Source organism: Anguilla rostrata, chromosome 11 (genome assembly GCF_018555375.3).
Source record: "Anguilla rostrata isolate EN2019 chromosome 11, ASM1855537v3, whole genome shotgun sequence".
In the NCBI taxonomy this organism is placed as follows: Eukaryota; Metazoa; Chordata; class Actinopteri; order Anguilliformes; family Anguillidae; genus Anguilla; species Anguilla rostrata.
The window spans coordinates 16033472-16060511 of NC_057943.1; the positions used below are offsets into that span (position 1 = coordinate 16033472).

General features: G+C 41.5%; 1 protein-coding gene across 4 annotated transcripts in view; it reads left to right on the forward strand.

Annotated features, from left to right (window-relative positions):
* The window catches only part of bsna (bassoon presynaptic cytomatrix protein a), a 133253-nt gene that overhangs the window by 29757 nt on the left and 76456 nt on the right, over positions 1–27040 (forward strand). For all 4 annotated transcript variants that reach the window (XM_064298250.1, XM_064298248.1, XM_064298247.1 and 1 more), the window contains exon 3: positions 11646–12893. In XM_064298250.1, the coding sequence (XP_064154320.1) occupies positions 11646–12893 (1248 nt within the window). The remainder of the gene's footprint in view (positions 1–11645; positions 12894–27040) is intronic.

The window sequence follows — 27040 nt, forward strand, 5'->3', positions numbered from 1 at the left end:
AGGGAGGGCTGGTAAGCAATATATTCAGGACCCACTGCCGTGCACACTTTCCTAATACAACATCGATATTCCCTTGTATGTGAGGTTTGTTTTATGTCAATACCACTTGCTATAATGTGCAGGTGATCTCAGGTATACAATGAAAATGAAAGAGTATTTGTAGATGCTGCTACTGGAACTGTTGTCAGTTGGAATCATATGCTTCTTTTGGAGAACCATGTTTAACCCCCAATACAATGTCTTAACAATATACGACGGTTAAAAGTATAATTTCTGAACAAATTTCTAGATGCTAGGCTAGAGTCCATGTTAGTTATAATAGGCTGAACATTAGGGAGGTAAGAATACAGTTGCACTTTAGTGTTAGGTATATTGCTGCTATTCCTGCCTTGGATAAATTATGGCCTGTGATCATTTACAGAAACATTACAGGTTGCATGCTGACATAGAAAGAAGGATTCATCTGAAAAGCAATGTCTGGTACAATCTTTGAAGAGGCTGTACAGTTACAAACAGCACAAAGTCATGTTCCCAGTTCTTTTGTGTGTGTGTGTGTTTGTGTGTGTATCTGTGTGCCTGTGTGTAATATCCTTTATTATTGTGTTGTCTTAGAACAGCTCAGTAATATTGTTGTCATCAGATGCGCTCTACAGGGAGCCTTAATTGCTGTTGTTCAGCAGAATGTTAGTCGTTGACAGGATGGCTGCCTGACTGTCACTAAGATGGTTTTAATGTTTGTGACTGCAATTACAGAAAGCTTGTAAAGGTGCACTTAAAGGCTGTGGGTGGAAACCCTGGTCCATTCCTATTATCCCCTCGTCAGGTCATCAATAAACATTGATGGACACCACTCGGGCTCAAACTGAAACTAAACTCCATGTGTCAATGATTGTAGCCCTATCCGTCCTGGCTAGTGCCTCCTAGTGGTCTGGGCGCCGGTGCCCACAGAATGGTAATAAAGCAAATATCTACAATTTATTAAAAAATGGGCCACAAACATGGTGCAAATTTGAGGTCAGTGTCTGAAACTGACTCCTTTCTGGACAACAACGCTACTCGTTCTTTTACCAGCGCTCAGGGCAATAAATGGCAGTAAAATAAAAGGAGACTCCCCAGCCCCTAATCACTTATTACACAGTAACCCACATCATAAAACACATTTTTGGTTTTTTTCATGGTCACCCGGTCTCGCTTATTTTTGTATGAAAAAACTGAATACCCTTTCAGCTCTAAATGTCCTTATGTCATGTACTTATGTAGCATTCACTTTCGGTATATAAAATACTGGCTCCCTGGAAAAAATGAGGGGTTGCATAAGGGGTTATCTATTAGTTAAGCCTGTTTAATCTGTAAAAAACTGAGGATAGTGAAAAAAACATCAAAATCACCCTAGGTCTCGAAGGGTTCATTGCGAACTTTGAGTTAGTCACTTGGGACAACACCATTTCAAACTATGAATTAACTACAAAAACAAATAATATCTGTGATATGTTTCATGCTCCAAAAATATTTAACAAAAAAAATAAATAAATAAAAATGTTTCAGAAAGATAAAAACTGTGACATTTCAGATAGATTAAAAACATCTTATTTCAGCCTCCTGGTATTGGTATTGCAGGTTTCAATCACCAACCCAGCTCCAGAAAACACAGGCTGCCATGTTCGTTTTGCTGAAAATGGCAAACAGGTGTTAAACTTAATCTCTGAAGTGCTGTCAAGCCAGTCTCCTTGGCCATAATATCCCAGTCCATTCGCGGAGTGTTTGTGCAAGCAGACTGCTCTCGTCAGGGGCTTTCAAACAGAGCCAAGAGAAGCGGTGTCAACCTTTTCCAGGCGCCCAGCAGCGCACTGTGTATTCTACGGTTCCAGTCACTATTTTATATTTGCACTGATCTCAAGAGAAGCTCAGCGTATGAACTCCCAGACAGCCTCTAAGCATGTCTTACAGCGTGATTTTTAATAGTTTTTTCCCCCCAATACTTCACCAGCAAATCTGGAGCTCGGGAGACAGTGTAGTAACCAAATTGGTGACAACTGGTCAGGACTGAGCTGAACAGTAGAAGTGGCCTCCGCATTGATTGGAGTTTTGGTTAGCTTTAATAACAACCAGTCAACGATCATTTTCTCTGCCTTTCCCCTTCAGTAATGGCTTGGAAAGGAGCTCTGGGAGATGAATGTGCGAAATGGGGTGAGGCGTAATTCACCGAGGCGATCAAAATGGGGTAGCGTTGGTGTACGCGCCACAGAGCAAAACGCTGGGGCTTTGTGAGGAGGAGCCCAAGCCCTCGGGGCCAGTGCGCCGGCTCCTCCGGTTTGGCCGGAGCCTGCGCTCGGCACTGCTGGAGCCTGGGCACATGTATAATTCAGAGTGCCCTTCCTCAGAATAGCTCCCTGGGATTCTGCAGGCCCTCCCTGCGCTCCTCCCTCTCCTGCAGGCTTCAGAGTCTCCTCAATCAGCACTGTCCCAGGCATCACAGACACCGCAACAAAAAACTTCAGTGCCAAAAAATATATAATGTAGCACACCATGCAAGCTTTCCTCAAATGGAAATGCTCTACAGTATGGCAGCGGCGACGACTGATTGTAGCTCGCATCTGCAAGTGTGTTGTTCACATTGAGAATGTGTTAATCAATGGGAAATTATCCGATGTAAAAAAATATCTGCACTGTTTGCACAAAAAGCACAAGCAACTAGGTGAACTACTGGCCAAACTCGATAGGTCTTGCTGAAAAGCTGTTGGGTGATGATGTGGATTAAATATAAATGACAAGGAGATCTCTAAACTCACTTTTTCGGTGAGCTTAAATGCTCTCCAGTGGGGCCATAACTTTGTCTACGACCCCATCTTTGAGCAAACCTCTACTTTATAAACATGAAAATTAAGCCTCTAATTGAGATCCACATTTCAAATACTTGAGCAACAGCTTATATCCTTTTTCTCTAATCCGCCATAATTATAAATACATTTTATAGCACAATGGCAAGTTGTTAGAAGCTAGCTGGCTTTTCAGCTGTGCACATTCAGTCTCTATCAGCACGATCTTTGTGACGCAGACCGCCCCGGCAGTACGCAGGTAGATTACTTGGGAACGCCCATTGACACCAATGAGGGCTCGTTTGAAAGGTTACAGTCTTGGTTGGCCTATTTGGCCTTGACATTGTTATTACTGGCTATGGCTATGATAATGGATTGGTGATGGTGAATAATTCCCTTAAACACATTTTTATCATTATGCCTTTTGCTCAGAATTGTCAGTTACTCAATTTGTAAATGTGTTTCTAAATGTCACTGAAAAAACCAGAAGCTGTTTCATTGTGATTACTGAAAGAAAAAAAAAATCTGTATGCAATGCGTAGAAGTACGGTTGGCTGCCCCAGAATCTTCTAGAACTTGACCTCTGCTTTCTTGTGTAAAATACTATGATCTGGGTTTGTGGGCAGAATCGGTTGATTTTTCTTTCATGCTTGGAAGGCAGAGCCTTTTCTGCCCTTCTATCTCCCCCTGTCCCAGAGGCCTTCACCTTGTCCACATGGAACATATTGTTTTTTAAGCCTTTTTCAGATTCCGTATTGACTGAGGTTGCCTTGCCCTCCTTGTTGTTTTTAATGATCACATAGCAGGGCTAAGACATATCTGCTGAGCCAGGTTTTAATTAAGTAAGATGTTGGTTATTCCGATCGATATCATTGACGGATTGAGACTGCATACGCTGGCGAGAGGATGAGCACGTCGGTCTGTCAGTCAGTCAGTCAGTCAGTCAGTCGGTCGATGTGTGGCTTCCCTTTCTGTCTGGGTATGCTGCAACAGGGAGAGGAGCTGCTATGCCAGTGCACTACATCAAAGCCTTATCTGTGCTACACACCCCTCCCTGTCTGTAGACAGCACCGCAACATTACAAGATGAGATCTTCTCCTAGCCCGTGCCTCAGTCTCACAGAACAGCCTCTCAAAGGGCAGATTCAGTTACAGATACAGGGAGGAATTCTCAGGAAAAGACATCGCAAAAACCTTTTGGAAAAAAACCCACTAAATGTGATTTGTGATGTTGTCATTAAGGGTTCTCGCACTATGAAATAGGGCAGTGCACTCAGAATCCTGAATCTGTTCTTGCGCTTAATCAGAGTACGAAGTTATGTTTCTTCTTCAATGGTGCATTCAAAAGGAAGACCCTGATATTGCAGATGAACACACTGAAAGATAGGATGCTGAACCTGTATTTGTTTTTAAGACGGGTCACAGACTTCTCCACAGGAGGTTGCGTGGAAATTTTCTGAAACAGTAGAATGCAATGACAACAGAAATGATCCATTATGATGGCATTAAAACTGAGCCAGTAGCAGGTAGGAAACTGATGCACATTGACTAGTCAGTCAGCCTTTAAAAGGGAAAGAATGCAATTACATAAGACAAACAAGGCATTCGGATCCACTCATTTCATTCCACCATTATGTCTCTGCAGAAAGTCATTCTCAGCAGGCACAGAGTTACAGACTTTTCGCGACTGGTTAATTATTGTATCTAGGCCAAAGATGGGTTGTGCTGGTACATGGGAGAAATTAATGCACAAAGTGAAAATGAATTTATTTTTGCTTACAAAGAAATGGATTAGAACCATATTTTGGCATTAATAGCTGTTGGCAAGAATATTTATGCGAATAGATAATGTTTTCTTCAAGACAGGATCATTGAATTTGAATAATATTTTTCTTTAAAAAGGCATTAGTAGCCCTGTTCTCATTATTTGGAGAAAAAAACTGTTGTGACAAATTTGCTTCCAATTTAAGTGATTTCACAACGTGAGGTGAAAATGTTATGGCTTGTCTCAAAGCTGAGCAGGGTTGATAGCAAATATTATTAAACTGGAAATTACTGTGCTGTGTTTCCAAAACACTTAACTGCTTGCTTATTCTTAGCTCACATTATGGGAACCCAGAATACATTTTGGGGAATATTCCAGAAACTTGGCAACTGGATTTTTACAAAACATAACATTTTATGCTTGAGTGGTGAATACTGCTATTGTGAATGATCGGCTGCCTTAACATGCATAGTAAATGATTGCACATTTTTATTACATAGTGTGGCTGGTCTTGATTTAAAAGGCACAATTTGTCAATGGCAGCTTGCTCTGGATAACATTTCTTTTTACGCTAAACTGCACAGTCTGTGCACATTTACATACTGCATATTAAGTTTAATGAAATTTAGCAATTAACATCCCAGAATGCTTATGGCTGTGTATTTTAAAAAAGCCCTCTTATGGCTATTATTTTGGCTACCATGACTAGAAGAGATCTCTGCGTCGTTGTTGGGGCGTGTTTTGCAGGAGCCCCAGTGCCAGGACTTGCTGATTTTTCATGAGGAACAGTGGCTAGGATGATGTTGACATTGAGGGAAAGACATCATCTACTAGGAGCAGTTGTGGTCAAAAGCACATGCTCCTGAACCGTGATGTCTGTGCATTGGTTCAAACTGCAAGGCGGAACAGACTAGCGACTATGAATTGGTTGAGTACAATATCAATCGAGGGCGTGAGCAGGCAGTTTACTCAAGAACAGCCGCCCACCAAGAACTTTACCTGTATGAATCAAGGTTAAACGCAGATATTAAATGAAGTCAGAAATTAGCCTTGATAGTATTTGCAAATCACTTTAAGTTGAAAATGTTCAATGCTGGGCTTACCTTGGACAATATCACACGAATTGCTCTTATAAGGCTGATTTAGAAAAGCTTGGTATGTCCAATCAAACACTTTCCTGGGATTTCATGTATTATCAATAAGACTGGCAGGCCTTATGCAGCTTATGTAACTAACCTATGTAAGAAACATGAATCTTATTAAAGTAATTACTGCAGTGCTTCCTGTGCAAATGTTTCTCATGCATAACCACACACAGGCACACATATGCACAAATACATGCATTTGCACCTGAGTTTAGCATTGCAAAGTTGATGGGCAGGTCTATTAAAAGGCTTAGTCAATGGTTTAGTTCTCATACTGAGTAACCTTTGCTTTTGACAGGTTCGGTAATGAGGTTTTCCAGCACACATTGCTGTTTCTGCTGAGAAATGAAATACAAAATGGTTTGGCTGCCACAGTCATGACAGCACCTACCTACGGGGGTTCAACAACTTTGGTAGTAAAGCATTACAAAGACTGAAACTACAGAAATATTAACGCTGCTCTTACAAACATGTGAATATCTCAACATACATTAATGCGCACAATGCAGTATACTGTTAAGTCTTCACATACTATACACACAAATATTGAGCCACATGAAAAGTCAGATGTGTTAAATTATTGTTAGATGATTCAATGAATGATGACGGTCAGTAATGCAATCTCAATATGTTATAATATGGCTGATATAAAATCAGGTGCTATTTATTAGATCATTTGTATCCTTTTATGCTTAGATGGTTATATTACATTTGTATATGGGACTCTAATCTTTAAATAATTCTACACTACCTTTTCTGAAATTTTAACTCAATTAACACTTTGTATAAATGCGGTTGGCATAATTGAACAAGTTAGCTTAGACAAGTCTATGGAGAGGTATATATCTTGATGCAGATCTATTTTTAAGTCAGTGGCTTTGTTTTTTACTATATGACTGTTCCCAATGTGAGTTCCATATAGAGCCTTAAATAGCACAGCATGCTGCTGCTCATTTATCCTGAACATGCACAATAATAAAAAATTAAAAACCAAAAAAACTGCAATTTTAATGTCTCAGTGTAGAGCAATGACATGAAAAACTCCGAAGGGTAGCCTGAAACATTCTGTGCTGCTGTAATCATCTGGGTCACATGGCCACGTGATGTGCAAGCTAGCAAAGGGTCCTCCTGGCCCTCTCTCAACACCTGCCTTGTGTCTGTAGCAGCCTGTCCATTTAAAAACCAGCATGGCCCCTTCCCCCCTCGCCTGCATCCGTGTGATTTGAGGAATGGATCTTCTGTCGGGGCTAAATCAAGCTCGCTGCTTGTTGACCGTCTCTAAAATGGCTCTAAATGTCGATCTTGCATGTGGTAGGGAGGCACGTGGAGAGCTGGGTTGGTTAAAATCAGTCATTATGGTCACTGCTTGTCATCAGGAGTGTCTGCATCAACTCTCAGGGCTGGTTGCAGAGGGACAGGTAACAAGGGTGGAGGGAGAGTGGGGTTTTAGAAGCGTATAACATGCTCAGAGATGCTTGTGCTGACTATTCACGTTCCCTGCTTCGTCTGCCTAAATTCATTAGGGATTTTATATAATCAAGTTACTGTAAAACACCTGGTGCACCAGTTTCATGCCAATTTTAAAAAGCTAAGCAATATGCCACTCCTCTGTCAGGTAGATATTAGTTTTGCTTGAGCACTGCCCATGATTTGTAATGCTAGATTATGGAAAGTTTCATGATATATATGATTTTTACCACCTCAAATTCATTAAGTATAACCAAAGTCACACATAAATTATTTAAGAAAAGTCAATTTATGGTGTATCCCAGTGATAACTGATTGTTTTTGGCTGAAATAAACCCTATATTCAGAGCACTGCCAGCTTTAGCTGGTGAGAAAATTCCTCTCTGCCTTCGGTGCAGAATTTGAAAAAGCTTTGACAGGAGACTCCACTCCTGAGTAAAATCAACTTACTCTGCAAATTTACTGACTCAACAGTTGAGTCAGTAAATGCTATTCTGTGAGCTTTTGTCATGGAAGTATTTTTAACCCAGCTGCACCATGAATATTTCATGGGTGGCATCTGGTGTTTTGATGTTTCTGCTAGAGGCGGTATTTAACTCTGTGTCACCTTTGCATGCGGCTGGAAGTGAAATCACAGGTGATGGAGCTGACAGCCGATGCCGTTGGCGTGCGAGATGGACGCGGTGCCCTCTGGTCGTGAGCTGCTCCGCAGCACCGGTTTCCTACGTGCCACTCAGGGACCGCTTGGCGTCGGGAGCAGGGGAAGCGGCTGTTTAATTAGCAGTGAATTTGATTGGAGCACTCGTGAGCAGTCCCTCACAGTGCAGGGTTGCCACGGGAGCGAACTGCCAAGTGACGCCTGATAAGGAGTTCTTCTCTACCTCGTCTGTCCCCTTGGAGCTAAACACTTTCCATGGCACGGTTCTAAAAATGAAGCAAAACAAATGTAATAGAGAGTAGGGGGAAATGTGCAAGTCAGACATTTAGATACAACTCCATTTCTAGAAGCTTCTTATGGCTGGACCCCAAGTTGCCAATCCTCTCATAAACCTTTAAATGGCCCAACAACTGAACATTGTTGGGCAATTTAAAAGTATATGAAAATCTGTGAGCCAACATGCATATTTTCCTGGCCCTAGAAGGGCCTGTAGGAGAGATTGTAGGGGCTGGTTGCCAAAAAGCTGAGATATCAATAGTAGTAAAGTTGTGCAATGATTCTTTGAGTAACTAAGGTGTAGTCTACAGCTTAGTTACACAGCAAATGCAGGGTATAGATCTCACCTGCTGCCAGCAACATTTATGACTGTGAATTCATTCAAGGTTGTAGAGGAATTTGTCATTTAATGAGCTGCTCCATCTCTAAACCACATGGGAATGTTTTATTTCACAGTGAGGGAAAGTGCATTCTTGACAGTCAAGGTGAAGTTTACACTGTCTGCTACAGTGGGCTTACTGTGGTCACTTCCATGGTTTGCAATCACATAGGATGTTGTTAATGCACAGTAGCAAGTACATTTATCCCAATTTGTTTCAAGTGCATAATTTGTTTCTGCTACGAGTTGATACATGTATAGCTGTAAGACAGTTAATTAAGATCAACACAGATCTGTTGCATGATAGACAGGTTTCCTTTCCAGTGTTTGACAAAATAATACTTTGAAATTATGCATTATTTAAAGAACAAGATGTACATTTAAGATATTAAAAGGAGTAGAATACAATACATAATCATAAGAGGAAAAAAACAAAGCAGTCTTGACTCAAGGGAAGGCACGTGCCTCCCACAGCAATCTAAATCTGGCTCGGAGACATTCACAGGAGTCAATATTTCTTTTGTCACAAGTAGACGAGCTGTTGTTTTTGATAAGTAAATTATTTTGTCACCTATTTTTCTTGTGGATGTGTTTTGTCATTTCCTCCAACCTGCTGTGATTGGGACTATGCCAGTGTCTGTTTTGAGGAAGTTACGTTAGCTCTGCAGCAGAAAAAAACCTCCCTTGCCTTGGTGGATGTGGCAAAGGGCATCACAGCATGGATGTGGCTATTCATTGCAATGCTAGAGGCATAGACCCAGATTCAGTCTGGTGCAGCATGGCAATCTAGCACAGGAAATGAATTCCAGGCACACTCATCTGTGGTGAAACAGAAAAACAGTGACCAATTTCATTGTTGAATTTGTGCTGTGTTTTGTGACAATGTGATGCTCCCAGCCAAATTAATGTCATTATGGTAAGATCCAATGCAACATATATTTTTGACATTACAAAAGGACAAAATCAGATGCCCATTCAATAACATTACTATTTATTTTTGTCCTCAGTATTATTTGATCTGTCTGGTTCAATCAATAAGCATGGAAATCTCTTGATTTTCTCAACAGGAATTTGTGCAGTTCTCCATTCACTTAATGACTGATTAAAACTGAATGTGAAACAAGTAGAACTGCTAAGCAGTCCAATTAGAGTGTGCCACCTTTTATACAGAGGTAAGAGGTAGTTATGTAGAAAAAAGTTGAACAAGGACTGGGACTGAAAATCTTTATAGAAAAATAGGCTTTTATTTAAATAATGCAATGTTGCCTTGATCCCAGCCCATTGTCTTTAAATGTGATGGCAGAACATTCACATTTATTTTTAATCTCAAATTCAGATACTTTTCATAATGCACACACAATACTGTGCACTATACACACTCTTGGGAGTTCTTGGAAAAATGTGTCTGCTATTTGCCATCTTGTAAACTGGATTCTAAAGCTGCCATCTGTGTGAGCATAAGCCATTTTCTGAGATTGCTTACATAGCATTGGTAGCCTAGCCTACCGCTACCACTGTCCCAAGGCCTTACATCACCATGGGGATCCCCTGTACGCAACCAGCTATAAACACACTGCTATATAAGTACAAAAGCCCCTGGTAACATTCAGCACATGGTCATGCTCATTATACAAAGTTTATTCAAGTATTAATTCACAGTCAGCTATTCTCCATCCTGCTACATACCGTATGTATTGAATTAACTATACTGCTGGCTAGATACACTGAAGAACAGGAAAATTTTACAAATTTTACAAAATTTTGGAAGTAATAATTAACAAAACCCTTGATTGTGTAAAAGTCAGTTTTCTTTTTCTACACTGGACAGCCTTAATGAGAAGTGATGTCAATATACTGTCTGATTGCAGAAGTGTTTTGCTACAGTAGAATTATCGTTAGTATTTTAACTAGTCATTAAAAAAATAGTAATTATGTGCTGCTTTCCCCCGCTATATGACAAACCTACTTTGTGTTATTGAACCATTCTAATTAACAACGTCTTCAACTCCTCAAACTGCATCTTGAATTCTCAGGCTTAAATTTTGCAGTGCATTTTCCACCTTGAGACCCTCTCTGTAAAAGGATTCATCATGATGCGTTTACAGCCATTGTAATTGGATTGGTTTCTTTTCATTGCGGGAATGTAGACATTTGATTTCATTATAATACGCTCATTCATATTCAGAAGCACAGCTATAGTTTCATCTTTTGCAGAGTGCACCTCTCTGAGACTTAGCACATACTTCAAAGAGAGTGTCTACGAGACTGAGAAATGTTCTTTGCATTATGCATCCATTGTTTGCTCAAATGAACATATTTATTAAGAAAAGACATGGTGATATGCAAAGGACTTGAAAGCTTGTTTAATCAAAAAATGGTTAGAGCAATTACTAACAGTATAACCACGCATAACAAAATCCGAATGGTACAGTTTAGTATTTATTAGTCGAACATATTGAACTACTGATGAATTTAATCGCTGTTAGCCTCCTCAGTTAAATGAAAAAGTATTCAGACAGTGACACAATTTTATTATTTTGGCTCTCGACTCATGCACATTGGATTTGAAGTAAAACAGTGAATATGAGGTTAAAGTGTAGACAGTCAGTTCTTGGCCAGATGTGTTTCTCTGCATCATTAGTTCATGCATAAAAAAGCTGAAGCTGACAGTCTGCAATTTAAAATTGTCTGTACAGAGACAAAACAACAAAAAATGTCACTGTTCCAATACTTTCGCATTTAACAAATACCTCTTTTCTTCGTGGCCTTCTCATTGTAGTGTGATTTTTTTCTGTAGATTGCAGACCCAAGTTATATGATTTATAATTGGTGCAGTAAAAGAAAAAATACACAGATTCCAAACACATTTTTCAGTTTCATAATGAAGTGTGAAGTGACAAGTCTGTGGGGTGTCTGGTTATTGCAGCAGCACCACAATGTAAAGAGCTTGTTTTGCAGTACTCGTGGCTACATCCCTTTCTACCCCAGTTCTTAGCTGGATGACCAAAGAGTTCCTGACCCATGTCTCTTTCTGAAAGATATAACATATGAGAGAACATGGAAAATTATAAAACATCTGCTGTGATGCTGACTCATTTTCTGTTGTGGTCTGTCTGTCTGTCTGTCTGTCTGTCTATCAGGTCCAGGAGTGGCTGTGCCTGAACTGCCAGATGCAGAGAGCCTTAGGAATGGACATGACGACTCCACGCTCCAAGAGTCAGCAGCAGATCCACTCTCCTTCTCACCAAGCCAAACCAGAGCCCCAGCTCCAGCCCAAGCCCCAGGTCCAGCCGCAACCGCAGCCCAAACTCCAGCCTCAGTCTCAGCCCCAGCCAAAACCCCAACCCCAGAAACAACCCCAAGAGCAGCCCCTGGCCAAAGCTCAAGCCAAGACCCAGCCCCACTCACAGGCCTACCCCCAGTCCCAGCCTCAGGCCTACCCGCAGTCCCAGCCTCAGGCCTACCCCCAGTCCCAGCCTCAGGCCTACCCGCAGTCCCAGCCTCAGGCCTTCCCGCAGTCCCAGCCTCAGGCCTTCCCCCAGTCCCAGCCTCAGTCCTACCCGCAGTCCCAGCCTCAGGCTTTCCCCCAGTCCCAGCCTTCCCCAGTCCTGCACAGACACACCGGGCCAGCCCCTGCCTCCCAGCCAGGGCCCCATGGCGTGCCCGCATCTCAGCACACCAGGCCCGACCCCCAAGCCTATCGGGGGCCGGCCAGTCAGTCACAGGCGCCCGGCAGGCAGGACCCCATGGCCAGAGGCCCGATCCAGGGAATGGCCAAGGCGCCGTCCCAACCGGACCTGTCCCGCTCCTCTCCCCTGCATCAGCCGAGCCGCCAGGACCAGATCCGCAGCGCCGGGAGCTCCCCCGCCAGGCAGCCGGCCCCGCCCCAGGAGCAGCCGCAGGATGGCCTGACTAAGCTGTTTGGTTTCGGGGCGTCGCTCCTAAACCAGGCCAGCACCCTCATTTCGGCGGACCCCGCGCAGGGCGCGCAGCCTCAGCAGCCCCCTGCCCGGGGGGCCCCGAAAGTGGTTTTCAGCGACGCCACCTCGTCAGGCAAACCCCAGGGCCCTGCCGCTGCGCCCGGGGTGGTCCCAGGCAAGCCGGGGGGAGCCCCGTTCCATGCGGGGCCGCACGCTCCGCCTCAGCAGCAGCCCGCGGCCCATCAGCAGCCGCCGCACAAGCAGCAGCCCCCGCAGCAGCAGCCACAGGCCAGGCGCGAACCCGCCCACAAGCCCCCGGAGCCAGAGAAGCCCAAGGTCAACTGTCCGCTGTGCAAGACTGAGCTGAACATCGGCAGCACGCAGCCTCCCAACTACAATTCCTGTACACAGTGCCACACCCAGGTCTGCAACCTGTGTGGATTCAACCCCACGCCCCATCTGGTTGAGGTAAGAGAACTTGAATTTGACCACCCCCCACCCTCACCCAACCTCATAGCTGGCAATTGCTTCCTGCCAGGCACAGGAGCCAACACGAGGCTCCAGATAGCCAAGAGTGACCAGATTCAGTTTTTTTCCTGATGCCCTTGTCATACCATTCATGGCGACGGTTCTGTCAGGTTGCAAGCTGCGTGTGAAGAAATTCCGCCTTACAATTCAATATTTTTTTCAACTGATGAAAACCATTTTTTTCTAATGAATGCTGCCTCAAGAGTCTGTGTTTCAAAGAGTCAACATTGGGCCATTACTCTAGATGGAACTGTAACAACCAGAAAAACGCAAAACATTTAAATTTCAATCAGACGTTTCAATTTGTGTTCAACAGAGTCGTTCCTTAAACTGATAGCATGTCGCTCTCAAACCAGAGAAATTACAGCATGTAGACTGAAGGAAGAAATAAAAGGCAGAAAATACCTTTTCCCTCGCTGTTCTTTTCTGAAGATAGAGGCACAGTCCTTGAAAACATTCTGTACATTAATGAATTCTGTGAGAAGGATGCTGTGTGGAGCAGCAGTGATAAATAGTAAACATAGCTGGCTGACTGACAGGTCCTGGAGATATGAAGCTGACTGCTGTGACATATCTTTGGCATTTTTTTGGCATATGAGTACTATACCACAGAACCATTAACAGTGTGCCAATAGAAGTGATGTCTGTGCTTCATATGGGCTGTGACTCCTACCTGTTTAAAGGCAGCTAGCACACATAAAAAATAGTAGTTTAAAAACCCCAATCACAATGTGTGTGTGCGTATGTGAGTATGCATGCGTGCGTGTGTGTGTGCGTGTGTGTGCACATGTATGTCTGTGTGTGCGCATGTGTGTGTGTGTGTGTGTGTATGTGTGTGCGCGTGTGTGTGTGTGTCTGTGTGTATGTATATGTGTGCATGTGTGGGGGGATGAGTGTGTGCGTGTTTGTGTGTGTATATGTGTGCGTGTGTGTGTTTGTGTGGGGGGATGAGTGTGTGCGTGTGCGTGTGTGTGTATGTGTGTGTGGGGATGAGTGCTGAGATGGCAGAGCCTGGGCAGAGGGAGATAAGAACCTCAGCTCAGGCACAGATACTCTGCAATGTTCCCGTCACGCTGAGGTAAAAATAACCAACACAGGCATCTAATGGGATCTTTCCCAGAGAAAGCGAAAAGGCAAGGGAGAGCAAGGACTGCATCTGGGGTGCCGCGCCAGTTCAGTATAAACCTCATTCAATTTAGCGCTCAGCTAATTGTGCATGTTACTTGTGACATACATGAAACTCTAATATGCAGCTAACGTCAAAATGAAAAAAGGCCCCTATGCATTCAGAAAAAATCCCCACTGCTCTTGTTGTTATTCATTTGCATATTAGACACCCGTCTCCTAGGTGACTTTTAAGTCTTACACTTGCCACAGTTGAATATTTAGAGAGTGAAGGGAAGCACTTCACTTAAGTGCATGAGAGATATGTCTTACCTGGGATTCAAACTGCCCACAAACTGCAGTAAATTGCACCACAGGGGGTGTTATGTCACGTTCTAAACATCAGGCCCCTCTGCCTTTCCCAACATGTTCCATGCCAATCCTCTCCCTCGTCTCAGGTCAGAAAACAGAGGGCCATTAATTGGCCTTGTGGTATTAATTAGGTTAACAAGCCTCTCCTCATTTGCCCAGTGAATGAATGCATTTGCCTCTGATTAATCAGCCTTTCAAAGAGATTGTGTGCATATTGTGATGTGTGGTGTAACATCTCACACGGTGGGCATATTCGGCCACAGTGGCCTCACCGATAGCAGCCCTGCTTTGACTGAACCTCTCTGCCTCAGACAGGGCCCGCTGACAGGACCCACTGCTTTGCATGTGTGTCTAATGTGTATAAATGATTCATTCAAAAAAAACCATTGGAATTTTCCCCCCTCTCAGCAGTCCTTGGGAGCGATTGAACGTGTGTTCGGAGAACGTGTGGCAGCAAAGGAAATACTGCTCGCTCTGTTCTCTTGAGCCTTGCACTAAATCAGAATTAAGACATAATAAATGCAGCACTCTTCCGTGCATCGCATCAGTGGCCTTGAAAGAAGTGTGAGAATACCACAAAGACACCACCGTACACCTCTGCTTCTGGTCCCAGGGGACCTCTTGACCTGAACAGCAGCCGCTGGAAACGTAATGCATTCCTCCTCCATAAATGGCCTCACAACAATAGTGCTCGGCTTGCTTTATGTCCCATTATCTGAAAGAGATCTGTCTCAGGTCTGGAGTTTTGCTGAAATGAGTTATGCTTGGGGCTCTTCAGTTGTGACCCTGTGTAATATTCTTCCCGATACAGCGGGTGGAGGAGCTAGCACAGCCAACCAGGAGGAACAGGTGAAATGGGGAAAAAAAGCCAGGAGGTAGATTTTATGCATTGTGTTGAAGTTTGTGTACTCGCACAAATGTTTTACTCCTTGCATTGCTAGTGATGAAACAATTTCCCATACAGAGAAGGAAATAACTTTTCGTGTCTTAGTAAGAGATGACGAATAGTGGAAAGAATGGTGTTTCTGTACATTGAACTCAAATGCCATCTGTAATGGTGTATGGTCAGTTTGGCTATATCCTACGGTGTAATTTTGGGGCTCAGAATTATGCATTTTGGTTAGTGTAGTGTGTGGCGTGTATTTGGAATGCACACTAAAGTGATGATATTTGGCCTTGAAACAGCTTGAAACAGGCCGTTCTTTGCCCAGTACTGCCGAAAATAAAATGGCGGCATTCAAGACGAAATCCCATTAAGTTTCTTTGCAATCAGACTTCAGAGAAGTATGATTATGCAAATCAAGCAAAAATGAATGCTAGCAGTAATAGCAGCCTTTCATTAAGCCTGCTAAGGTTTTTGAGGGAATTGTTAGTCTCCCTGTCAGGCCAGCTGCTCAAGTGATGTTAAAATGGAAGAGAGGATATTGTGCTATAATTTGTCAGCCAAATATAGCTATTCTACTGCCTGTATGAATGTGACAAATGAGTTCTGTGGCGTGCAAAACTTTCTGAATAATATCTCCCTGCTTGGTTGCCTTTTAAAAGTATTCGGCATCAATCTTGGTTTCCTTTGCTGGTCGTTCTTCATCCACAGTTGTTTAAAATTCTGTTCCCACTCCCGCATCATTTAGATCTCTGTTTTATGACAGCATGCCAGGGTTTCAAATTTTCACTTCCAACTCCTCGAGGCTGCAGCAGCTTGAAGTGTCTCTTTGCAATTTATTCTAAAAGCCAGGTGCAGCCCACACAGCTTTTAGTGTTTCCATTCTCTGATCCCTTTGGTCTTGTGCCTGTAATGCATCACCCTCCGGTCCACACCTTCAGCTTACTATCCCCGTTCTTCCTACAACAGAATGACCCTACATTTAATAGTTTGCTTTTTTTGCATTTAGCAGTGCACATAACTCCATAGCCCATGCGTACTGAGAAAGCAGGTTTTCACACGTCCGTATCTGCCAGGAGTTCTGTTTTATGTACCATACTGACTATGATATGCCGCACATTTGAACATTCTTCATCTAACATTTAATTGTTTTCCAACTTAAAAAAAAAAAATCTTTTTTACATGAATTGATTTGTTTTTAATCAGCCTCATGGGATTTTAAGGAAGTGAATTACTTCTGTACACACAAACACCCTATGGTCAGATGCTCTGGAACACAGGATAAAAATGTGCACATCAGTGCTACTTGTAAGCACAGCATAATAGCTGCCTCTACCTTTTCAAAGGACGTATTGTAAAGGCAGGGTATTATTTCAATGAAATAAAATTAAGCTTGTTCTCCTGAAAAAGTTGTGTGTGTTTCAATGTTATTTTTCATGTTGGTTGCTGAAGACACTGTAGTCACTAGAAAATGTCATGCTAATTTTCATGTGAGTAAGCCTCTCTGAGCTGGTAGTGGTATAGGGTTGTGGGGCAAGCCCATTGAGGGGAGTCTGCAGTAATAGCTGCAACTGAAAGAGATATTATTGTGCCAGAACCGGTGCCAGGAGATAAGTGATGTGTGAGAGGCAATTTGGCATCTAAGACCCTCCCCATGTTGTCCTGGTTCACTGACCTGATGTCAGGAAGGATCATTTACCAAAGGTACACTTACAGAGTTGGAGTCCATTGAGACACGGGATAAAAGGAAGCTGTATTTTTTATTACCAGATAAAATGTCGGAAGTCCATCGGAGTCCACATCAATCCCAGGACTGAGGTTCACAGTTTAATTGCTTAATTAGTGGCAAGTAAAAATTAATATGCCTATTAAAAAGGTAATTGAAAGATACAGAGGTTGCAAAGGCGTGAACCCATAGCCAATATGTTTGCACTGCTTCCGTCACCAATAAAGGCTCTTGAGCAAGGTAGGATGAACTTGCACTTAGAAAGTGTATCTTTAGACAAGGATATTTCTTCTTGATTTTGATCTTCCTGCAATTGGCTCAGCCTTCATCCTGACCTATTGCCATCTTGTTTATCCCTGCAGGGGAACTCTGGGGTTTCCTCTAATTAATTGTATTAACCTTTCTACCTTGGAGGCTTAACTACTGCAGGGGATTTTCAGTGGGGTTTCTGTCAATCAGTCAGTCATTCACTTTTTAGCTTTGCATCCAACTGGCCCTGATGGGCCTTTGGTTTCAGCCTGGACAAAGACAGCTGATCATGCCCAGGAAAAATTGTGTTGTTGATTCAGGGTAAGTGGGTTAATGAGGGTGCACTGGTGTGCCAGATGTATTAATTGTTCAAACACCTGGGGAGACACGTTTGTCCATCATGATAGTATCTGTCTCCATTTTCTCAGCTAGTGGAACACACCTGTGGCAGCTTGAAAATAAAGGTGTACAGTTATGAAACCATTATGAAATGTCATGAAAATGAAATTTTCATTTTTTGTAAAGGTTTCTGAAATGTGGTAATATATATGGTGGCTGTATTTTCAGCAGGAGACTCCATTATGAAAGTCAAAATTCAAAATTCAAAACTCAAAATACATAACAATGTAAAGAAAGCAATAGTGCATAGCAATAAAATAAAACAAGTGTGATAAAAAGTGGGTGGACTGTGGAACAGTCTATGAAGTGAGAAATTTTCAGTGGGGTGGGTGTGGGATTTGGGACCAATGGTGATTAATTCCGATTTTTCACAGTTTAGTTTGACAGTGAGATTACATCCAGTGTTTGATTTCAGTTATGCAGTTTGTGAGAGTGGGTAGCTGTTTTAATCGTTGAGTGTCATCTGCATAGGAGTGGAAGTGGAGACCATGATGATGGATAATGTGATGAAGGGGAAGCATGTTGAGGATAAACAGGAGAGGGCCTAGCACCTAACCTTGGGGGACACCATGGGAGACTGGGGCTATGTCAGATTTGCAGTTGTTGATGTTAATAAACTGATGTCTATCTGAAAGGTATGATTTCAACCAGGAGAGTGCTGTGCCAGTAGTGTTAATGGAGGACTCAAGCCCGGAGAGGAGGATGGAATGGTTGATGGTGTCGAAGACGATTGAGAAGGATTAGAATACAAAGGGAACTACAATCAGATGAGAGAAGGAGGTCATTGGGGACTTTGAGAACAGCTATTTCAGTGCTGTGCAGTGATCTGAAACCAGACTGAAACTGTTTGTTTAGATTATTTGATTCAAGATTATGTATTAACTGTGATGCAACTACTTGTTCCAGAATATTGGACAGAAATGGGAGGTTGGAGATGGGCCTGTTGTTACTTAGGGTGTCAGGGTCAAGGCCAGATTTTTTGAGGATGGGAGTAACAGCAGCAAGCTTTACCAGAGGAGAGTGAGGAGTTAATTACTGCAGTGGGCTGATTGTGGGGAGACAGGTCTTGACTGAGGGGAATGGGATAGGTTTTCTTTCCTTTATCAGTTGTTTGAATCTCTGGGTGCCCAGCTGTGATTTATCCAGTGGCCTGCTCTTGGGCATGCGGAGGTGCATATACAAATGTGTTTCAATCTGACAGGATAGGCATGTATGAATAGAATACAAGCCTTAGGATTGCCAGTGAGGAAGGGTTTCACTTGGCAGAGTAACCCATGCCTCATCATGCAACAGCGGCTCCTAAGATCAATTGTTGTCTGCAGTCTGCTGTATCAGCTTGATTTTAAAGACACAAATAACACAAATCCCAGAGTTGTAATAGTAGTGGATGCCATGCCTCACTTTCCCCCTCATCGTTAGTGTCACCATATGATGAAAAGGACTGTGTGTGTAGGGATGACTGTAAATATGAGAAACTGTCTTTGCTGATTGAATAAAGCTACTCGTTGTCCTGGAGAGGCTTTAGTCACTCTGGGTGTTGTTTCAATGGGCTGTGCTGTATCAGATTTACCTCAGCTTTCTCTCTAATCTATGAGCTAAAATTCAGCAGGCACACTGTACGCATTCTCAGCTTTGCACAGACAGAAGGTCATGCGTTCTGGCCAGTGAAAACAGTCACTCACTGAGCGTGACTGCAAGGCCCAGTGAATCAGCTGAGCTTGAATATGATTCACTGGCGTGTATTCCTCCCGGTTTAGTCCTTTGCAGCCTTTCTGTTCTTCTGCCCGGTTTCGTGATGTTCACTAATGCACTTTTATTTTATTTTAAGATTGAATATTGAATTGGATACAGTTTTTTCCCATTAAAAATTTCTTTATGTAAAATTTTCTCTCCTTCATAAAGTTTGCCTCTGGACTTTGAGTGATCATACTTGGCTGGTCTGGAGGCTTAGTCAAATAGACAGCTTAATCAAATAGTCCCTGTTTCTTTCGATGTTTTTTTTTTATTGGCAGATTTCTTTTTCCACAAGAGGTGTTTTGCAAAAAAGGGTGTAAGAAGCAGTGGTTGTATAGTGCAGTATTCTTATTCAATCAGTTTTACAATGTATATAGTTCATTTACTAGGACTTAATCCACAGCTAACCACCATTAACAAGAATTTGCCCATAAAACCTAGACATCTTAACCTATGCCTGTCCAAGATCTACTTTATATTTACACAAGGAATTTTTCATCCAGTTGTTAAGCATAAACAAACACAATTTTCTTTTGATAAAAATTCATATATTATTTTGCTATCTACCATTATTTATTTTCCATGCAATATTCCTAGGAATAATTATATATAAGACAATATTCTGCAAGTAGCCTATATATTTAATTTGGTTATCTTAAATTTACTTTAGGGGATATTAATTTGTTCAAAATTAATCTCACTTCACTAAAAACAACGGATGCTTAATGATTTTGTGAAATAATCCAAATATTATTTACTTTCTGACTGATGTGAAACTGAAACAAAGGTCAACTCAAGTGACAGAAAAAATATTAATTTCACAATTTCTTCACCACTGTAGCCCTCCCCCTTAACTAAATATTACATTATGATCTATATTTTAGGGTGATACTTATAAAAGTTTAGAGCTTACAACTAAAGTTAATTCTGATATTTTTCATGTTTTTATGTAATGCACCATCCCACTGCGTGACCTATAAACCCCTGATTGAATTGAATAAAATCGTTAACATATCTCTGACACTTTGATACCATTAATCTCTAGCTTATTATCCGAGAACTAAAAATATTCCATCATTATTTTTCATCAGAAAAGCATAGTTTTCACCCTTTTTAATGTATTTTTGTCACAGTATATTAATCTGGCAGTAAATTACTTTTAGGGATGTACGCATTAGCTACAGATCACTAATCTGGGAGGGGAGAGGGGGTGGTAGTGGGGTAAACAGTTTGTGAACACAAATGTTGAATGTGTCTTATAAAGGCCTTGTACAGAATTGGATCTGACTCTGAGGACTCAGGAGACAAGCTGGGATAGATACAGCAGATGTAATATTATGAATACAACCGCAAAAACATATGAGGATGAAAAAGCTGGTTATCAATAATTCGGAATGTGATGAGATAGAAATAGACATGGGTAAAATATGTAAGGGAAAGATGTCTGGACTTCCTCTGTATTAGCCCATGTCTCGGTTTTTTTCTTCTGCCTGATTTAGGTGCTTGTTCTCTATCAGGCTGAGTTGTTCTTGTTCTCTGGCTGAACTGAGACTGAGATTTTCTACCATTTGACCAGAAAATTGCTAACCTCCATGTTACCTGGCTTGGCTGTTGGCTCTGAAGGCAATGCTGAAGTCCTTAGCCTTTTTTGTCCTGAATAGTTAGTATGCGGCTACTCTGCTAACCAGAGGAAATGTATTTTAAGTACTGGTGTATTTTAAATATTTTTAGAATGTACCAATGCTGTTATGAAACGCTTTGCAGTTCCTAATTTAAATTGCTAAAATGCTTTTCAGTTTAATGACAAAATATGCGGTCATGAATGTTTTAAAAGAACCACATTTTCTGTGAGCATGCATTGTCAGTCCTGAAGCACAGCACTGATTTTGGATAGCTTCATTTATCTTCCTTCATCTATGGTATATTAATGTTTGGCTGCAATTGCTTTATGAAGCTGTTACACTGTAGGCCATGGTTGGTTTACTTTAGAGGTAGTCAATATTCAGGTCACATACATCCATAGTAGAAAAATCTCCTGACTCTGCAAATATGCAAAGGCAAAATTCAAAAAGGTTTCTAATAAGAATGCTGTACACATTCACAGTACTGATTAAATGATCTCCTTCCCATAGTCAATGAGGTCCAGTTTAATGTAAAACCTATTGAGAAGGAACAGAACTGCACCTCATATTCTTCCATATTACCTGTTGGTGCATGCTTTTGCTGCACAGGCTGCTTCTCCCATATATAAAATGTGTATTGAGTTCTTTCTGGAAATAGGAAGTAGTCTTTGTTTTTTGACACAAGAAACAGAAGTACCATCATCTCGTACGTGCTGAGGCAGAACAGACTAAGTAAGGGAGGAGAGAAAGAAAAGAAACTGTGAAAAGAGTCACAGAGGGAGCAAGCAATAAATCATGGCTTTGCTGATAAAAATAGAGGTGCTCAGGGTAATTGTTGAAGGACTGGCATATCTGGGGATTCTCTTTTGTTCATCAAGCAAGCAGTGCAGTGTTTTATGCTGCACAGACTTATTTAATCATTGTCAAATGTATAGTTACAAAGTCCCAAATTGTGAAATTAACAACATTCCCCTTTGTTGACTTTTCTGTTGTGTTATTGATTTTGGAATGGTTGAGAGCAAGTCGCTAATGATATTCCTGCTGCCCAATCAATATTTCTTTATAGTTCCTATTTTTAATCTACCACAGGTGAATTCTAAATCAATGACATTGTAACATTAAACCGAGTCCAAAGGTGTTACAGATTAGCAGGCTGGCTCACTGGCTGGAATGTACTTCTGAGTGACAAACTGTCTGCTGCAGTTTTTCCAATATTGTACATCACAGTGGCACATAGCAGACATAAAACCACTGCCTTAGCTGTAGCTGTGGTTTCTAGTTTTCAGATTTCAGTTCACTTCAGCTCTCTCTCTCTCTCTCTCTCTCTTCCTCCCTCCCTCCCTCCCTCTCTCCCTCTCTCTCTCCCTCCCTCCCTCTATTAGTTGTTAATGTATTGCCCAGTGAGTTTTTTGTTTGTTGATGAAATAGTTTTTTTTTTATTTTGGGTTTTTCTAATGGTAAACATATACGTGATCATTACACTTCTGTCATTGTAATTTAGCTAATTATAAGGAGTGTATATGACATTTTTTTTCTTCTGTAGATGGGGCAGTTGAGGTAACCAAAACCTACACAGATGTTTCAATCTTGTCTCCATGTCCTCTGTGAAGTCAGCTCAGTGTTTGTGGTGGTCTAAGTTAAACAGGTCTCCTGCATGACTTGAGTTTCTTTGTGTGTTGATCTGGCCTGAAGCTTGTACTAAGTAAGATCTTAATTATATGGTGATAATGATGGCAAGAGACAGCAAAACGAGTAGAAAACAATGGGAATTGTAGGTTAAGGATTTGATGGGACACGTGACAGATTCACTGTATTACTTACGACCCATTATTTGAACCAGCATGGTAAGAACTATGTCAGCAGACTGCCTGAGAGCCATGGGTAAAGACAGTGCACACTAAGTGGAGGGAGATTCCATAAGCAAGACTTAAGTACTGAAATATTGTGCCCCTGATTATTGCAAGTTGTGTGGTGTAGGGGTGGGATCATTCCATAATTTAGGGACCCTGTAACCTTCCACCAGATTTAACTTTCAAGAAGATATCCAGTCTGCAGGCTCTGGCAGCATCATATTATTATGAATAGTATTATGAAGTATCAGCTGATTTGGGTATGGTGGAGCTCTTCTGCTCAAAGCTTTGTACTGTCCTCTATGTTTACAGTTAAGTGCAGAATAATAATAACAATTTAATATATATATATAAACTTTTTTCCATTTGTAATTAAGCATTTGAAACTGAGGCTCTATTCAGATTTTCTGTTATTGTACCTGTTCCCCTTGATTCCAGCTCTGCAAATATGCAAATCTCACTGGAAATCATGAAGAAGAACTATCAAGACAAGAATGAATGGTGTAGTTGTGTCTAACTACACATGTACTGCAATTGTACATCTAAGCATCAATATGTTATCAAAGTATTATCGTTAAACATGCACCAGTCAACATAACAGAGTTGAACCTTGAAATGACCTCTCTTCAAGTTAATCTATCTAAAAATATAAACGCATGCCTTGAAACGTTGATGGTACTTACATAACTGACCGGAGGGTATATAATACCAAAATTTTGTTTAAAACAGATGGTTTATTCAGATAATTTATATTATTTTTATAAAGCAAGTTTATGTAGCATTACCATACAATGGCTGAGTTGTGTAACATACTACAGTGCATCCTTATCTAGAGCAAAAATGGGATGCTTATACAGGGCTGAGTTTCACATTTTTCATGGAACATAAATGGAAATCCAGTCCTAGGAAATGCAGAAAATCTGAATTACAGCAGCAGTATCCTATCCAGGACTTGAACCCATGTACCTGCATATTACCCATATCACTGGACCTGCTTTGATATGGATAATTATTGTTCCACAATGCAATTGAGATTTTTTCCCCTTTAAATTAGCGCCAAAATATTTGCAACCACTATTCCACATTCCAGTTAAAAGCTTTTCTTCATATCAAATTCTGAACTGCTGTTTATATTCTGAATCCTCAGCAAAATATGATAAATACCACAGGTGCATGGTAGTTCATTGATGAACTAATGCAGTATTTATATTACAAATATTTATATTGTATGTCTGTTTAAATATGCATTTTTCGTTCTTGGTACATCTTAAAATTATTATGGCAAACACACAAATGCACACACACTCACATGCGCAGACAACCATACTGTTCATAAATGTACATAAAAAAAACAAGACTGGGTTTTTCTGCACATGACTGTTTCAACAAGGTCACCACTGTAAGTTGCTGCATGATTTAACAATACATACCAATGTGCCCCCCCCCCCCCCCATGATTTATAGAGATTAATAATGAATTGAAAACATCTCTGTGGACATTTACTGGAAAGGTGAGCCTGTTAGAGTGAGATGAGGCAGGTGCTGGACATGTCTAAGTGTGCCAGAGCGTCAGCGTGGCTCCGGGCATGGCATGGGAAACGGCGCCCGTTCGCAGACGATGATGTTTATAAATAGCTGAGGTGAAGGGGGTGCTGGGGCAGGGTGCAGTGACGTAGAGGTGAACCAGTCAGCGTGACTGTGGGAGCCCCAGGGACGCTAAGCTAAGAGCAGATGGCGGCCTTACAGTGTACATGAACATGATCTTTCCTGGTTCATTTTCATCCTCTTGTTTCCACAATCCACCAAACTCCTCTCCCCCCACCTCCCCCCAGAGCCCCATGGAAGCCTCCGCCTCCTTTCTTCTGATTGGTGTTTCTCTTTGAAAAAGCTCCTGCTTCTCTCTCCATCTTCTCTGGTCACTCATAGGCGTACTGCCAGGAATATGTTATGGAAAGGCATTCACTTTGAGCCAGGGGCAATGAGATATGGTGCATCTACAGACAGATGCAAGACTGGGCAGAAGGAGAGAGGGTGACAATATTTTCACACACATGCAAATGGACCACTCGTCAGTGAAATGTTAGTGTGTTGCTTTTGCAGAATGCCATTATTCGGTTGTCAGGCTTCTGTCTGTATGTATTAATAGTGTTGTTTTTTGCCATTGTCCGTGGTCATACTGCATGTGCAACGGGCTGTCTACATGTGTCATTAGCAGCAATGGTCTACATGGTTTACAACCAAACAGATAGACTAGCCTGAATCTAGAAGCAGCAGGGTGAGTCCCAGCACTTTTGGCCCTTACCATTATTATGTTGAGATTATGATAATTATAGAGAGGATAACCACAGAGCAAATACAAAAATTCTTACCCTTTAATGATGCTTTGAAACAGACTAGTACAATTTCATTAATTAAATAGGCAGTTCTTTTTTTCGCAGCATATTTGTCTTGTGGAAAAGGGCTTCTATGGGTCTCATTTGAAAATAGGCGGAGACTAAAACATTGATTAATGGCAGGAAAAGAATGTGTAGCCTGTTCTAGAAGATATATAACAAGGTGATGCTCCTGTCACCAGTTTTCAGAGCTCCCCCAACAAAGAGAAGAATCAGCTGCTCTAAGAGCGAGAGACAGGCAGCACCTGCTTAGATTGGACTCCTGGGGCCACTTTGACGCAGATAGAAGGAACCAGCACAGATATTGTCACGGAAAAGTGTTCCATTCATGAATCAGAGTGATGAACTTGTCTGACAGATTCTCAACTGCACTGCCTTCTCTGTGGTAATCCAGATCATTAAAAGCTTTGCTAAACCTGACTGACAATCAGCTCTGGCCCTGTTGTTTTGCTCATGTTCTGTCTTGTCCTGAGGAGCATGTGCAGATAGTAGTTTTCCTTTTGGGGGCAGAGGCGCAGTGAAAAAAAACTGTCCCCATCACTTTTTTATCTCTTCCTTCAACATATGAAGTGCTGATGTGATGTGTGTAACCCATGGTGTGTTCATGTGTCTGATACATGTGCAACTAATCTGGTCATTGGTGTAGAGGTAACAACATTATGCTCAGGCAGTTGATTCTGTCTGTGTTTTCTGGCAGTGGTTGCCAATGATTTTGTGGTCCCTACACACTCTTATGTAAATGCTGTTCATGAATAAGCTGATATTATGAAAGCAATACTTTTGGAGTTTCCAAAATGGCCCTTCCTGCTAAAGCACTTGTCCATACAGTAACTTGTCCCATTGTCTGGAAGGACCTGCTTCTGAGGACATGGGAATGAATTTACACTGTCCTGAACTGACAGAGGATGTGATAGGAGGGGTCAAATTAGATTGTGCATGCTAAATTGGGAGAAAAAAAAATCTGAATGAATACTTTGGAGACTATGTGGTTTCTAGAAATCCATGTCGAAGTGTTTCATTTATCTGGCTTCAACCTTCATCCAAATTGCATATTCATAAATTCTTCATGAATTATGAAAAAAAGTTTTGTTAATAACAAATGACTGTGGTACAAATTGTCAGTGAAAGTCCTTAAAGTAATGTAGTAAAGTAAGATTTTTTTAAATATATATAATCTGTGGCAAAATTCCAAATATTGATTGGCTTGATTACTTCATAATCTCAGAAGTGTGTGCTTTCCTATGATATTAGAACCAAGCAATATACTGTTTATATGAAGGGGGCAGTAGGCAAAGACTGTAATATTCTGGAAACCTGCAGAGCCATTTTCTTTCGTTAAATTTCCTGAAAATGTGATTACAACAAAACAGCTGTGTGGCAGCCTGGGGACTTTTCTGTGTTCTCTGATGTGTTACATCTAAGCAGAGAGTGGAAAGACAAGGTATGAATTACTTCATGTCTTCCACAGGCACCCAGCTCTGTAGCAGGCTTGGCGATGTCAATACTGTGCTTTGCACATTAATAAACAGTACATATAATTTTCACTGCTAATTGGATTTGATTCCAGCTAAAATCAATTTTTGCAATATGTCAGAATGAAATATAATGGCACAGAGAGAAAGGGTTAGCAAGTGAGAGTCAGAGAGAGAAAGAGAGAGAGGGGGGAGGGGAGAATGATAGCAGGAGAGAGTGAAAAAGAGGAGGGGGAGTGAAAATGGGGAAAGAGACAGCTGAATAGATGGGCTTGTGATAGTAA